This window comes from Molossus molossus, unplaced genomic scaffold (assembly GCF_014108415.1).
Source record: "Molossus molossus isolate mMolMol1 unplaced genomic scaffold, mMolMol1.p scaffold_m16_p_4, whole genome shotgun sequence".
Classification (NCBI taxonomy): Eukaryota; Metazoa; Chordata; class Mammalia; order Chiroptera; family Molossidae; genus Molossus; species Molossus molossus.
Window position 1 is genome coordinate 3,758,084 of NW_023425377.1, and position 14,833 is coordinate 3,772,916.

General features: G+C 43.8%; 1 protein-coding gene across 1 annotated transcript in view; it reads left to right on the forward strand.

Moving 5' to 3' along the window:
- Positions 1-2,872: 2,872 nt before the first annotated feature.
- Positions 2,873-14,833, forward strand: part of LMTK2 (lemur tyrosine kinase 2) — a 68,616-nt gene continuing 56,655 nt past the window's right edge. The window contains exon 1 of the mRNA XM_036239612.1: positions 2,873-2,978. Coding sequence (XP_036095505.1) covers positions 2,888-2,978 — 91 coding nt within the window. The 5' untranslated portion in view covers positions 2,873-2,887. The remainder of the gene's footprint in view (positions 2,979-14,833) is intronic.

Here is a 14,833-nt window from a genome sequence, read left to right on the forward strand (position 1 = left end):
GCCTGCCTCCTTTTTTTCACCACTATTTCCTCTCTTTTAATGCCTCCTATAAAACATCATTACTACTTTTCATATGTACCAATGATCTCTCTTTTTTCACAAACAAAAGTAGAACCAAGGAAAAAAAAGAATATTTTCACACGTGCATTATCTCCAGCATAATGCACATGATGTTAAAATCCCTCAGTTGGGGAATTTAAGGCTTCTTCATGCTTCTTTATTCTTCCCCAACTACATGTCTGGTTTTGTCTGTCTAATCTCCTTTCTCGGTTCTTCAGTTATTCACTTGGGCTTCCTCCTGTATATAGCCAATAATTTATCATCTTGTCCCTTTGTTCCCATCGCCTCCCCTCACTCAGTGCTTCTCAAACTTGAGCCTGCAAAACAATCACTTGGGGGACCATTAAAGCACAATTGCTAGGCACCAGCCTCAGTTTCTGATTCAGTCGGTCTGGGTGGGGTCTGGAAATGTACATTTCTAACACTTTTCCTGGGGGTGCCGCTGCTATTGGTCTGAGGATCACATTTTTAGAACCACTGAGAAAGCTTGACTTTCAGCCTGCATGATCTCTTTATGTGCATAAGGCTGAAGTAAGGTAATGCAGCCACAGAAAGGATGCAGGTCAGCAACGGGCCATTATTGAAACTCTGTGGCGGGTACCCTACGGCAAGACCACTAGTGTGTGGACCAGATGGTTCTCTGGGCAGAAGAGAACCCTGATTAGCGCTGTTTGCCAATTCCCATGGTGTAAATACCATTATTTCAAGCTACAGACATGATATCACTGAAGTTGGAGTTGGGAAGAGGTGTGCAGTAGTATAGTATAATATAGTATATCTACCATATAGCTATAATAGATGTAAATAATCTCAAAGCATAGATAACAGTAAAATGTAGTACAATACCTTGCACCATTACAGTTTGGGATTTAATCCCAACTTTGTGCCAAAGGCTGTTTTCTGAGTCCTAGGTGAAATGAGATAGAGCAAACCGGTTTTCATTTGTTTTGTAAATTCCAGAAGTCTTCAAGAGAAGCACTGGGCAAAGGTGTGAGTGGATGATGGGGTAAAGGTCGCTATTAGACACCCTCTGAGGAATGTGTACCTCGACCCCTGTTCTGTGAAGGGGGGGGGGCTTTAAAAAACAACAACAAGACAAAACACTTTTGGACTTGCTCAAATAATAGTGAAACCTGCTTTGGGATTGTGGTCTGACGCGTTGTTGTCGGAGTGTACTTTAATTATGATGAACTGCAAACACACACAGGGCCTCCTCCCAGTACGCAGGAGAGAATTCCCGGCTTCCTCAGACTCCAAGCCCGAGCTGCCTGATACGATAGATGTCGAAGCACAACAGGCTGATTGTGTCTCTTTCCTAGACCTTGGCCTTCCCGTTCCCACACAGAGATCAGCAGATAGCCACGGAAGCTTTGGCTCAGCACTTCACATTCTGGCTATTTGTGTACCTAGGTGTTTATCAGCTCACCTTAATCATGCAACAAACATTCCCTGGGCATATATTCTGCCTCTCCAGCGTTGGGTCAGAGCTGGCATTTAGGACAGACATTTGAGGAGTCTGGAGAATCGGGGAGGCTCCCCTGCTGCCAGTTGGTAGAGCCCCATCTGATAAGATTCAAATCAGGTCCTCTCGTGCACAAACTGGACTAGAGCGTATTTTCCAGAAAAGCCCAACACTTTCCCAACCTCCAGGCCTCTTATCATGGTGTTACTTCTGCTTGGAAAATGCTTTCTCTACCCTTTTCCCTTGTTGGTTGGGCCTTGTCTCTTGGTGGGGAGAGGTTGGCACCTGGAAGCTGCTCCTCCCTGGCACCCAGGAACAGGAGCAGGCACCCCTCCTTTAGAGAATTCCTATTGGGGGCCAGGCCCTGAGCCAGCCCCCTGGAGCCCCAGTTAACAGGGGCACAGTTTTTGTCCTCAGGGAGCTTACAGTAAGGGGAACAATAAAATATGGTATCTGGGGTAGCAGTCTGTCCGGGGCGGGGCACGAGGAGCTGTGCCTCATTTCTCCAGGGATTGGGGAGCGTCCTTCTCAGGTGACGTCATCCTTCAGGTGAGTCCTGACCCATGAACAGCAGTGTGCCAGGTGGCCAAGACAGGACAGGAAGGGCACTCTTGGTAAAGGGAATGGCTCGAGCTCAGGAGCTGGGTCAGTGGGTATGAGGTGAGAGGGATTCTATTCTTGTTGAATTGAGATAAAACACCCAAAGCTCTTTGGTGGCTGATAGGATGGGTAAGGTCAACCTAAGAGCCTAAAACGGCTCTGACAAGTCAAAAAGACGGAAGACCAAATGTTTTAAACTCCTGGGGAAAAAAATTCAGAATGGATTCTGGATGCTTTTCATTGTCTCCTTTATACTTCCCCGTGTTTTAAAATTGAAAATAGTTGCCGGCATTACCTGATGCCCACGCACGTCTCCGTCTGCAGGGGGCGCACCCGCAGACACCCTCCCTATCGCCAGGTTAATGGGCGGGGCCGCCCAGGCTCTGTGGAACCGGCGATTGGCTAGCTGCGTTGTCCATCCCGGCTTCCCGCCCCCGCTCTACGTCACATGACGCAGCCCATCATGGCGGCGGGAGCGCGGCTGCCCGGGCCCGCGGTTCCGCAGGGCTGCTGCTGTTGCTGCTGTTGAGAGGCGGCGGCGGCGGCGGCGGCGGCGGCGGCGCAGGCGGGAGCGCAGGCGGGAAGGATGGTGTTTCCGTGGCCGGAGCGGCGGGTGCGGACCAGGAGCCGTGCTGAGGTTTGGCCGAAGCGACGTGCGCTCAGGAGCAGCCGGCGCGGTGCCGCGGAGGCAGCGTAGGGAGGCAGGAGCGACTGACGGACGGAAGGCGACCCGAGAGCCGGCCCCGGGGCCGTGCCGTGGGCGAGATGCCGGGGCCACCGGCGTTGCTGCTGCTGCTGCTGCTGCTCCTGGCCGCTGGCAGTGCCGGGGCCGTGCCGCTGCCGCAAGCAGGTGCAGGTGAGCGGGCCCGCGGCGCGCACCGGGCTGCGGGACCGCGGCCGCCGGGGAGGAGGCAGCAGGCCGGGTCTGGCTGCGGCGCCGACGGGTCGGAGCGCCGGCCGGCCGCGGGAGGCCCGGGGAAGCGAGCGAATAGGGAGGTTCCTGCCGCAGGGGCGGGCTGCCTCTCCGGGGCCGAAGCGGGGGCGAGGCGATGCGGTCGGGGCTGGGGAGGGCGGTGAGCGGGGTGGCAGCGACCGACCCCTCCCGGGGCGGACTGCGGTACTGGCTCCAGACCTGTTGCCCGAAGGTCCGCAACCCACATCCCTTCCTGGCGGTTCTGCTTCCCTTTCCAGATGTCACCTGCCTCCTGGGAGTTTCTCACGTCCTATAATAAGAACCGTTTCTTAGCTCCGGTCGTGCCCCCATGCAAATGGTCGGGGAGCTCTGCGGAGTTTCCTTCATTGTCTGCAACTCGTTCTGAAGTTATTCCTTGATGGGAGACGCTGTGCTTTTGGTTCAGATGGATTCCCTGGGAATGGGGAGGAAACACCTCTATCAATATTTCTATTTTAGGAAGCCAGTGATGAGAGCAGCAGCCTTGGAAATACTATTGACAAAATGGCCCAAGGGTGATGGAAGTTTCTATTTTAGCTAAGTCGGTGTGATTTTCTTCCTTTCCATTTTAGCGATGTCGTTTTCATGTGCGGTTTATGTTCCTAGATGAAGCCCCAGCCCCAGGAAAGCATTCCCAAGTTGTGTCTTTTTTTTTTTTAAAGGGAAAAAAAAAAATCTAGACGAGTTTGTCATTATCATCTGCTGCTTATCTGTGAAATGAAGAGACTGAAATTTCATAGGTTCATAAAATTTTTGAGTTGGAATAGACCTTCAAGAAAATGTAGTCCAATATCTTTATTTTTCAGTTGAAGACACTGAGGCTAAAGGGGGTGGTGTTGTCAAATGACCTCCCCAAGGTGACAGCTGAATTGTAGGTAGAGTCATAACTGAATCCCAGGTCTTAGATCCCCCTACTTGTTTGATTCAAGTCTTGTAACTGTTTAGAAATACTCTTGAAGTCCAGAGTTATTTTAGAATGTTATTAATTTGGTACAGTATGTGGAAGTTACTGTCCCCAGCAAAGACATAATTTTCAAACACATCGACAGTGAAAGCAGTATATAATTATTTCCAGAGCTACACCAGGTTATGTCATTGAGTGCCCTTTATTTGAGTATTAACTGTTATCATTGTACCATATAATGTATTGCTAAATTTCTGCCACTGCCTTAGATCAAATATTTGTAAGGTGAATTAGGTCTTCTGATCTGATAGATAAGAAGAGTGACTATTATTAGAAGTGTAAAGGCAGCCCAGGTAAGAGTCAAAGAAAGTATCTGGAAGTTATAAAAGACATTATGGAAAGATGTTGATGTTGGTATTGAAAAATACTGATGGTGAAATTGAAAATTAGCCTCAGAGTAGGATAGTTGGTAAAGAGTGGAAGGGATTCAAGAAGTTTCCAGATGACTTCATGTTTAATTGAATATTTATAAATGTTGAAAAACAGATCCTATGTAGGAACCCATAGACATGTGCCTTCCTATCAACCTCTTAACATGTTTTTTTATGGAGGCAAAAATCATAAAATCTAAATTTTTTTTTCAGTGTTGTAAAATCAGGAAAATTAATCCATAAATAGTAATATCAAATCTTGACATAAATAAAGCATAAAGAAATATTCGATTATTTATAACAGCTTTTTATAATTTTCTCTTCATATTCTGTTGCTTGAAAGTTGTATGGTTAGACATGTGGCTTATGACTGACAGGTAAATAGAGTTAAATTCTGTGGAGAAGATGCACAATTGCACATAGATTTGGAGGTTTGTATTTCCATGTAGAAGAGATTATGAATCCTGGTAGCAGAGATGGGTTCTAGGCCAAAGAGAATAAAGAAACCTTTGCCCTGGCTGGTTTGGCTCAGCGGTTAGAGCATTGGCCCGAGGACCAGAGAGTCTCGGGTTCAATTCTGGTCAAGGGCACATACATTGGTTGCGGTTCGATCCCTGGCCTTGGTTGGGGTCATGTGGGAAGCAATCAATTGATGTCTCTCTCTCACATCAATATTTCTCTCTCTCTCTCTCTCCCTCCCTCCCTCACACTCTATCTGAAAATAGAAAAATATCCTCGGGTGTGAGGACTAAAAAAAAAAAAGAAGCCTTTGAGCTAATCCTGATAGGTGAGATCACTGGTTAAGAAAGAGGAACCCCTTGAACATATATTGTAGATAAAAGAGCAGTTAAACATAATCTTCAGGCTTTTAATTATTTGAGGGCTGGTACTCGATACGAAGGTAGGGCTGGGGCCATTTCAAATTAAGGATAGATCATTGCATGGGGTCTTTTGCCTCATTGGCCATATTTTTTTCTATTTAAAGTTCAGACTGATTAATAGTACCTTGGAGAAAGCATGGCTTATCAAAAACAGGTTAGAAAAAAATACTTGAATTTTATCCTTTGCCACCCCATTTGCATGGGGAAAGAAATGAGACAATTTACTAAAATTCAGCATTTAACAGAATATGTTTTATTGATTTTTTTAGAGAGAGAAGAAGGGAGAGAGAGATAGAAACATTGATGTGAGAGAGAGACATCGATCAGCTGCCTCCTGCCTGCCCCTCACTGGGGATGGAATGTGAAATTCAGGTGTGTACTCTGACCGAGAATTGAACCGGGACCTCTCAGTCCATGGGATGATGCTCAGTCCACCGAGTCACATTGGCTAGGCTAAAATTCAGCATTTAAATTGAAATTCATTTATCCAAGGTTTCTTTGTCATCCAAAGTCATTTCTAGATTTAGAAGTTGGAACAAGTATTTACCCATTCATTAATAATAAAGCTTTGTAAATATGTGGATTGCTTTTGCCCAGTAGAGGCATTTCTTGGTTGAACTTCATTTTGGGCCTATCTCTCTGGGAGTCCCTTACTCCCTCTGTGGAAGCCTCTTTTCCTGAGAATTTGTATCTGCAAGGACCCATTGTTAGGTAGACTGAGATCTTGCTGGTCCTCACTAGGAAGCTTAGATAGAAGGACAAAGTCCACTGTTTTGAAAAAGTTAAATTACCAAATTAAGATTACAGTTAAATTATTTTCTACGGATCATGGTATTAGACTATTCTTCTCTTAGAAAACATTTATGTGCCTTTTATAAGATTCTTCGAATTCATGTCGTAAAGATCTTGTATGTGTGAAGGCATTCCTCTCAGTCCACAGCTTATTAATGTTAGGGTAGTGGTTAGACAGGGAAAGCACTTCTATTGTTCTGTGGCATATTAGGTCACACAGTACAGAGGAAGCGCTCAGCAGCTCCAGATAAAGGACCTCACGGAAGTCTGAAGCCGGTGGGACTCAGCTACTGATTAAACCGCAGCTTGGGGAACCAGGGCTCTCGTTTTAGATTAAACAAACAGACTTGTATCTTGAAAAAGATTTCTGAAGTAAAGGGAGTGCTTGCTAAAGTGTGAATTTTTGTGTTTATTGTAACAGCTTCTGAGAAATAAAAAGTATTTTTAATAAGCTTTCCATGTAAATTATTTCAAGGTTTATGGCTGTAAGGCTTGAGATTTAGGTTGGAAATGCTTTAATTGCTTTCAGTTGGTGATATTTTTGGGTTAATTAAATATGCTCATTTGCCCAGTAATAGGAAGTCGGTCCAACAATTTTGTAACTGATTAGCATTGAAGTTATCAAATCCCTACAGTTTTGCTGATACCAGTGTGCTGACTGTTTATGCAGCTCTTGAAATGTAGTCCTTGAGCCCTCCGTGTTCCCGGTGGGCTGTCACTTAGATAACAGCCGGTACATACGATAAAAAAGACTTTGTAGTGTAAATAAGGGATGGCCAGGGCTCTGAAACAGTTAAATGAGTCCTCCAAAAATCACTTGTACATGGACATATAGAAAGAGTCCAGGTTTTCAGTCTAGATGAGAGAAAAGGCATCAACAACCATAGGAAAGCAGGTATTGTAGCTGGAACTTGGACTTTGGAGTTGGTTTGGGTGTGAACCTTTCTGTGCCACTTCAATAGTTTTAAGACCTTGGGCCAGTTATTTGACCTCTCCAGGCTTCTTAAATCTCAATTATTAAAACAGGATGATGATACTATTTACCTAAAGGGTTGTTGGGCGGGTGAGGTCGAGTCATGGTGATATGACACATCTGCTACTTGTTGGGCACTCAACAACATGGATTTTTTCATTGCTTCTGATTTGTGAATTTAGGGGGTTATCATAGAATTGACTAATGGTGGGTGGTATGGCTTCAAAGAGGAAACTCAAAGTGGAATGCCTAGAACTTGCTGAATTTAAAAAACCTTTGTTACTCAAAATAATTTGTTATTTGATGAGTGAAAAAGAGACCCTTTAAATCTAGTTTATTTAAAGACAGATATCACATAATCTCACTTATTTGTGGAATATAATAAACAAAAAAAACTGATGAACAAAATAGACCCAGAGACAAAGAAGTAGAGGGGGTTGGGTGAGGGGGAGGGAAGAGATAAACCACAGAACTTATATGCATGTGTGTATAACCATAGACATAGACAATAATGCTAGGGATGGGGCGGTGGGGCCAGGATCTGGAGGAGGGTGTCAATGGGGGGAAAAGCAGAAACGTGTAACAAAATTAAATTAATAAAAAAATTAAAAAATGATATATAGGCTAGTATTGTTACTTCTTGAAATTCATGATGTTGAGGAATTATGCTAGAAATTTTTTTAATGATCAGGATTAGTCTGCTTTTGTGGAATAAACCTGGTCTTAAACATCAAGATGACTAAATCTCGCCCTGGCCAGTTTGGCTCAGCGGTTAGAGCGTCAGCCTGCGGTCCGGAGAGACCCGGGTTCAGTTCCCGCTAAGGGCACATACTTCGGTTGCAGTTTGTCCCCGGCCCTGGTTGGTCGTGCGGGTGGCAGCCACTCGATGTGTCCCTTCACGTCGATGTTTCTCACTCTCTCTCCCTTCCTCTTTCTCCCTCCCACTCTATCTGTACAAAAAATGGAAAAAATATCCTCGGGTGAGGATTAAAAAAAAAAAAAAAAAAAAAGATGACTAAATCTCTTCTTGCATGTCAACAATTGCTGGTTTTAATTTAAAGGAATTGAGAGCAATCTAAGTTTAGTTGATCCTGAACAAAACTGTATGCTCGCATAAAGTACCCCTGAAGCAGCCAGTCAACCTGGACCTGCACAGGGCTGAGGCTTCCCTTAGAAAATGTCATTCGGAGAGGTGACTCTGACTGTCTCTCCTTCTCTTTTAAAATCATGTATATTTGCAGTCTCCTAGCTATGCTTTACTCTTATTAGAATGTTTATTTATTACTCTGACATGAAGAAAGGAATATTATAGAAAGGAGAAGCTGGACAGACATTCCTCGTCTAAAACAGACTGCTACATTAGAGCTGTTTTTAGATTTCATTCTCAACCTTTCTGTGAATCTTCATATGAAGACACTGTTGTAAGAAAAAGCTGAAGAAATATGGTAAAACCAGTGTGTTGGAGCAAAATATTGGAGTGAAGTATTTTTAAATTGTAGCAAGTGACTCATTTGGAACCATGCCTTGGCATTACAGTTATTTGCCACAAAGAACATGCATATCAGAAAAATAACTCACTATTTAAAAAAAATTTTTTGTTGTTGTTTTGTTTTGTTTTTTTGTTTGTTTGTTTTTTTTTCTTGGTGCAAAGGTTAGCGCAGTGCAGAGATTCCAAATTTCACTTGACTTTGTTGTGATTTAAGTGGGGAAAATGAGAACTATTGATGCCAAATGTCTCAGGTGCCTGAGAGCTCTTTGCAGCCTCACTGTTCCTATTAAGAACTTTCTTGCCCAGTCCTTAGAGATCCTACCCCTGAGGACCTCCTAGAATGTTTACTTGTGGGATAGGATGTTCCATGGGGTGCAGGATGAAAACATGGGAACTGAACTTTTTATTTTCATTTCATGTTTCTAAAATTTTGGGTTATGTGACTTTTTAAGGTATAGAATACATTAGCACACTAACATGAAGTGGAAGGAATGTGAAGAAAATTTACTGATGGGTGGGCTGTGTGATCAAAAAAGGTTTGGAGTCACTGTACCAGTCTCCAGTTTGCACTTAATAAGTACCCCTTGTTTCTCTAAGTTCTGCCTCTTCTCCCAGGTTGCAAGGACTGTGTCTATAGCCTTAGTATTTCTAGTGTTTGCATGGTATCCCACAGTTTGTAGATGATCAGTAAACGTTTGTGGGTGAGGATGATCAAGATGATACTGGAGAACTGAGTTCACCAGACCAGCATTCCTGTGTGTGTGTGTGTGTGTGTGTGTGTGTGTGTGTGTGTGTGTGTGTTAAAAGGAGAGGGTATAAGCTTAGAGCCTCTAATTCTTCTGTGAACCTTGCTTTTCATCCAGCCACAGTTCATCGCCTGGAATGAGGCCATTTATAGTTGTTTTATTTTTTTAATAATAACCTTTTTCTTTTAGAACACTTTTAGATTTATGGAAAAGTTGCAAAGGTAGTACAAAGTGCTCCTGTACATCCTTTACCCAGATTTCCCTGGCCGGTTTGGCTCAGTGGTAGAGCGTTGGCTCAATGAGTCTTGGGTACGATTCCAGCCAAGGGCATGTACCTATTGTTAACATGTTACATTTGTATAGTACATTTGTCTCAAGTAGGAGCCATTACTAACACATTATTATTAACTGGAGTCCATCCTTTTTTTCCGATATCTTCAGTGTCTCCCAAAGTCCTGTTTCTGTTCCAGGACTCCACGTTGCATTTAGTTATCATGTCCTCTTAGTCTCTAGCAATCTGTTCTTTGTTTTGATGATCTTGACAGTTTTGAAAAGTACTGGTCAGGTGTTTTGCAGAATGTCCCTCTGCTGACATTGGTGTGTTGTTTCCCTCATGGTTAGATGTTCCGGGGAGGAACACCACAGAGGTGAAGTGCCGCTCTCGTCACATCACGGTTCCGTGCTTTCAACATAACTGCCATCACACATTCTCCCAGAACTTTTACCAACTAGAGGAGGTGCCTGCAGTCCCTTTCAGCAATTTCCGGACCCCCTAAAATCACTCTCACTAAATTCTTAAGCCTAAGAGACCCCCCCCCCCTTGGTCACCTGGCTGAGGTACTGTTTGTCAGCTTTCTCTGCTGCAAAGTTACCTTTCCTCCCTTCCCCACACTGTACATGTGCACAGCCCACACTTACGTTGTGATGAGTTATACCCCTGATCTCTAAGAATATGAGGGAGGAAACCTCGTAGACTTAAGAATTTAGAGTGATTTAAGGGGAGGAGTGGTCTGTTGACTTTGGAAATTATTGAAAGGTATTGTGGGCACCTCATTTAGTTGGTGAAAGTTAAGATCAACCCTGGCCGGTTTGGCTCAGTGGTAGAGCGTTGGCTCAATGAGTCTTGGGTACGATTCCAGCCAAGGGCATGTACCTCGGTTGCAGTTTGTCCCCGGCCCTGGTGGGGATTGTGCAGGAGGCAGCCAGTCAATGTGTCCCTCTGACTTCTATGTTTCTCTCTCTCTCTCCCTTTCTCTCCCTCCTACTCTATCTGAAGATAAAGAGAAAAATATACTCGGGTGAGGATTAAAAAAAAAGTTAAGGTCAAATGTCTGATGGCTGGTCTCCTGAAGAGCATGGATGGTAGACTTGTTTTGATCTGTTTATGGAGCTTCTCTCTCTCTCTTTTTTTTTAATCCTCATCCGAGGACATTTTTCCATATTTTGTTCAGGTAGAGTGGGAGGGGGAGAGCGCGAGAGAGAAACAGCGACGTGAAAGGGACACATTGAGTGGTTGCCACCCGCATGACCCAACCAGGGCCGGGGACTAACTGCAACCGAGGTCCGTGCCCTTAGCTGGAACCGAACCCGGGTCTCTCTGGACCGCAGGCCGACGCTCTGACCGCTGAGCCAAACCAGCCAGGGCTTTTCTCTTTTTTTTATTATGGAAAATTTCAAACATACGCAAAAGTAGAGGAAATAATATAATGAACCCTCATGTACCCATTGCCCAGCATCAACAACTTTTAATTTGTGGTCAGTCTTGTTCACGAGTACCCTTCCCACTGGCTCAGACCCCATTGTTTTGATATAAATCCCAGTTATGGTATCAGTTCAGTTGAAAATTTTTTAGGAAAAAGTAAAGATGTTTATTTTATTTTATTTATTTATTTATTTAATCAATCCTCACCTGAGGACATTTTTCCATATTTTTGTTTAGATAGAGCGGGAGGGAGAGAGAGGAAGGGAGAGAGAGAGAGAAACATCGATGTGAAAGGAACACATCGAGTGGCTGCCACCCGCACGACCAACCAGGGCTGGGTACAAACTGCAACCGAAGTACATGCCCTTAGCAGGAACCGAACCTGGGTCTCTCTGGACCGCAAGCTGACGCTCTAACCGCTGAGCCAAGCCGGCCAGGGCCTAAAGGTGTTTTTATAAAACAGGATCATTTCATCAAGATCAGTTGGGGATTTGTAGAAAAGCAGTGTTTGAGCCCTAAGCAGACCAACTGATTCAGGATTCTGGAGGTTGACCAGGAAATCTGCATTTATAGTACTTTTCTGGGATTTCTCTGCCCTCACAACACAAATATTTTATCTTTTATTAGAGACAAAATAATATCAGTTATTTAATATAAATCTGTTGGCTTGTATAACTAGTGAGATTCAAGGAAGGAAGAACAGTTTAAAATTTAAAAAATTAATACCAACACCTAAAATCTGAAGAGGTCACTACTCCGGACCACTATGCAAGAATATGGTTCTGAAGATTCTTCCTATGAAAAGTACCTGCTCTGTAACCACAAAGGAATGTAAACACTCCAGGGTAGAACACCCCTACGGCTCTAAATACTTTTGTTGTTGTTGTTTTTGCTTTTTTTTTTGATACGTGCCCTTAGCGGGAACCGAACCTGGGACTCTGGTCCATAGGCTGATGCTCCAACCGCTGAGCCAAACTGGCCAGGGCTGTTGTTGTTTTTTAACTTCAGTCCCTTCTTTGGAAGTCGGTATAACTAGTAATCTCTTTACAGTTTATAAATATCCTGTATAAATAATCAGTAAAAACTGTGAACCAGTAGCCTGACAGTCAAATACTGGCCCTGGGAGCTGAGAACCTTGTGGTGTAGACGTGCCAGCCCCAACCGCCAGGTTCTGCCCTTTGCAACCCAGCCTAGCAAGGACTCTAAGCTAGAGCAGATTTAATTCGGTGACATTTCTGACTCCCAGGTAGTAGATGTGCACACTGCCCCGGGCAGGTCCTGGTTCTTGACCTATATAATAGCTTGCAGGGTTATTTGCTCCACATAATGTTATGTTAACATCTTGGTTTTTAAAAAGTATTTTTCCCCCAAGCTAGTTAATTTTGGAATTGCCTAGGATTTGTAGCCTATTTCATATTTTCATCAGGTAATTTGTTTTTTTTTATCCTCATCCGAGGACACTTTCCCATTTTTGTTCACATAGAGTGGGAAAGGAGAGAGAGGAAGAGAGAGACAGAGAGAGAGAGAAAAACATTGACATGAAAGGGACATATCGAGTGGCTGCCATCCGCATGACCCAACCAGGGCCAGGGACAAACTACAACCAAGGTACGTGCCCTTAGTGGGAACGGAACCTGGGTCTCTCTGGACCGCAGGCTGACACTCTAACCGCTCAGCCAAACTGGCCAGGGCTTATCAGGTACTTTTAAAAAAATATGTTCTTATTGTTTTTTAGAGAGAGAGGAAGAGAGAAAGAAAGAGAAACATAGATCAGCTGCCTCCTGCACGCCCCGACTGGGCATGTGCCCTGATGGGGAATTGAACCAGGACCTCTCAGTCCATGGGATGACATTCAGTCCACTGAGCCACACTGGCCAGGCCAGGTACTTTTTTTTTAAGCTAGTAGATGTATGTTGATATACAGGGTAGAGCAAAAGTAGGTTTACAGCTGTGAGTACTCAAAACAGTTTATTCTTGTATTATTGTTTATTAATTATTGTATTATTTTCCATACAAACAACTGTACATTTTTGGGTGATGTACAAAATATCCTTATGATTAGCTAAAGAAAGTAGACTACCTCTGAAATAGCTACATTATAGTGGGTTTGATTAAGAACATCATAGGCTCATATGCTAGTACAGATAATTCAGGACTCATTTTTGGCAACATGTATGCCTGAATAGGAGAAAATAAATTAGTTACAAGCATCTATGATAGTGAACTTTTTTTTTTTTTTAATCCTCACCCAAGGACATTTTTCCATCTTTTGTTCAGATGGAGAGAGGGAGAGAGAGAGAGAGAAACACCAATGTGAAGGGACACATCGAGTGGCTGCCACCCGCACGACCAACCACCAGGGCCGGGGACAAACTGCAACCGAGGTACATGCCCTTAGCGGAAACCGAACCCTGGTCTCTGTACCACAGGCCGACGCTCCAACTGCTGAGCCAAACCGGCCAGGGCTATGATAGTGAACTTTAAGAGAGAAGTTGCTCTCATCCCAAAGTGAAACCGCTAGCATCTAATTTTTATTTTTATTTTTTAACCTCACCCGAGGACATTTTTTCCATTTTTTGTTCAGATAGAGTGGGAGGGAGAGAGAGAGAGAAAGAAACATCGACATGAAAGGGACACGTCGAGTGGTTGCCACCCACACGACCCAACCAGGGCCGGGGACAAACTGCAGCCGAGGTACATGCCCTTAGCGGAAACCGAACCTGGGTCTCTCAGGACTGCAGGCCGACGCTCTAACCACTGAGCCAAACCGGCCAGGGCTAGCATCTTATTTTTAAAAGCTCTTTTTTTCCCTGCCTTTGTTCTCCATGTTCCTAGTCCATCCTGAGTACATCTGATGTCCTTTTGCTGTAGTGAACAGAAGACTTGAGTATGATATGACATAACTGCAACCTTTAATTATAGGAAGTTAATCTCTAAGATACCTTGGATTTAGAAGATAGAGGAGGATGAGTTTGCAGTCATTTTGCACATTTAAAATATCTGTCTTAACCAACGGTAATTGTGAAATTTTGCAGTTTCAGCTTTTTATTGCAAAATAGGTGTTATGACCTGTTGGTTATCTCTCAGATAAGCCTCTAAATTTAAGTTTTATGTCTTTTTCACATTGCAAATTCTTCCTCCAAACCCTCAATAAATTCAACCTGCGTTCCTTTCAGAAGGAAAAAAAAATCCTCTTCCTGGTTCTCCCTGGCAGCATCCCTCTCTAGAATGGTTCTTTATATCAGGAGCAACTGTTACTTTCTCAGGATCCAGCCTGCAGTTACAGAGCAGAGCCCCACTTGACTCTGACTTGAGGCTGTTATTAAAATGCAGCAGCACCCGCACCCTGATTGCTAATGAGACACTGAAAAATACCCTGGGAACATTCTGCCAGAGTCCTGATGTGGGGTGCAGCCCAGAAATCTGTAATTTAACTTTATCTTTATGAAAAAATTAGCTTTTAACAGAAGATCTGATTACCAATATTAACCATATATAGGCTCTTGGTAGAATCATACAATTTTGGAATTATATGTCCTTATAAGAGCTTTAGAGCTAACATGCCAGTTTATAAGTACAGGACCTGAGGGCCAGAGAAGTTAAGTAGCACAGTCAGTCTCATACTGCTGGTCATTGGTGGTCTAATTGTAGGATGAGGGGTCCTACCGTCCAGTTCATCCTGTTCACCATGTTCACTGCTTTGCACTGTCGAGAATACTTTTATTAGTGTGATGCACACACAGACTAATTTCAGTCATTTCTCCTCTGGATATTTATTTCTGTCAACTGAAAATACTGAGATGAAATTTAAACACAGTTGTCATGTAGTCGATTCTTGAAG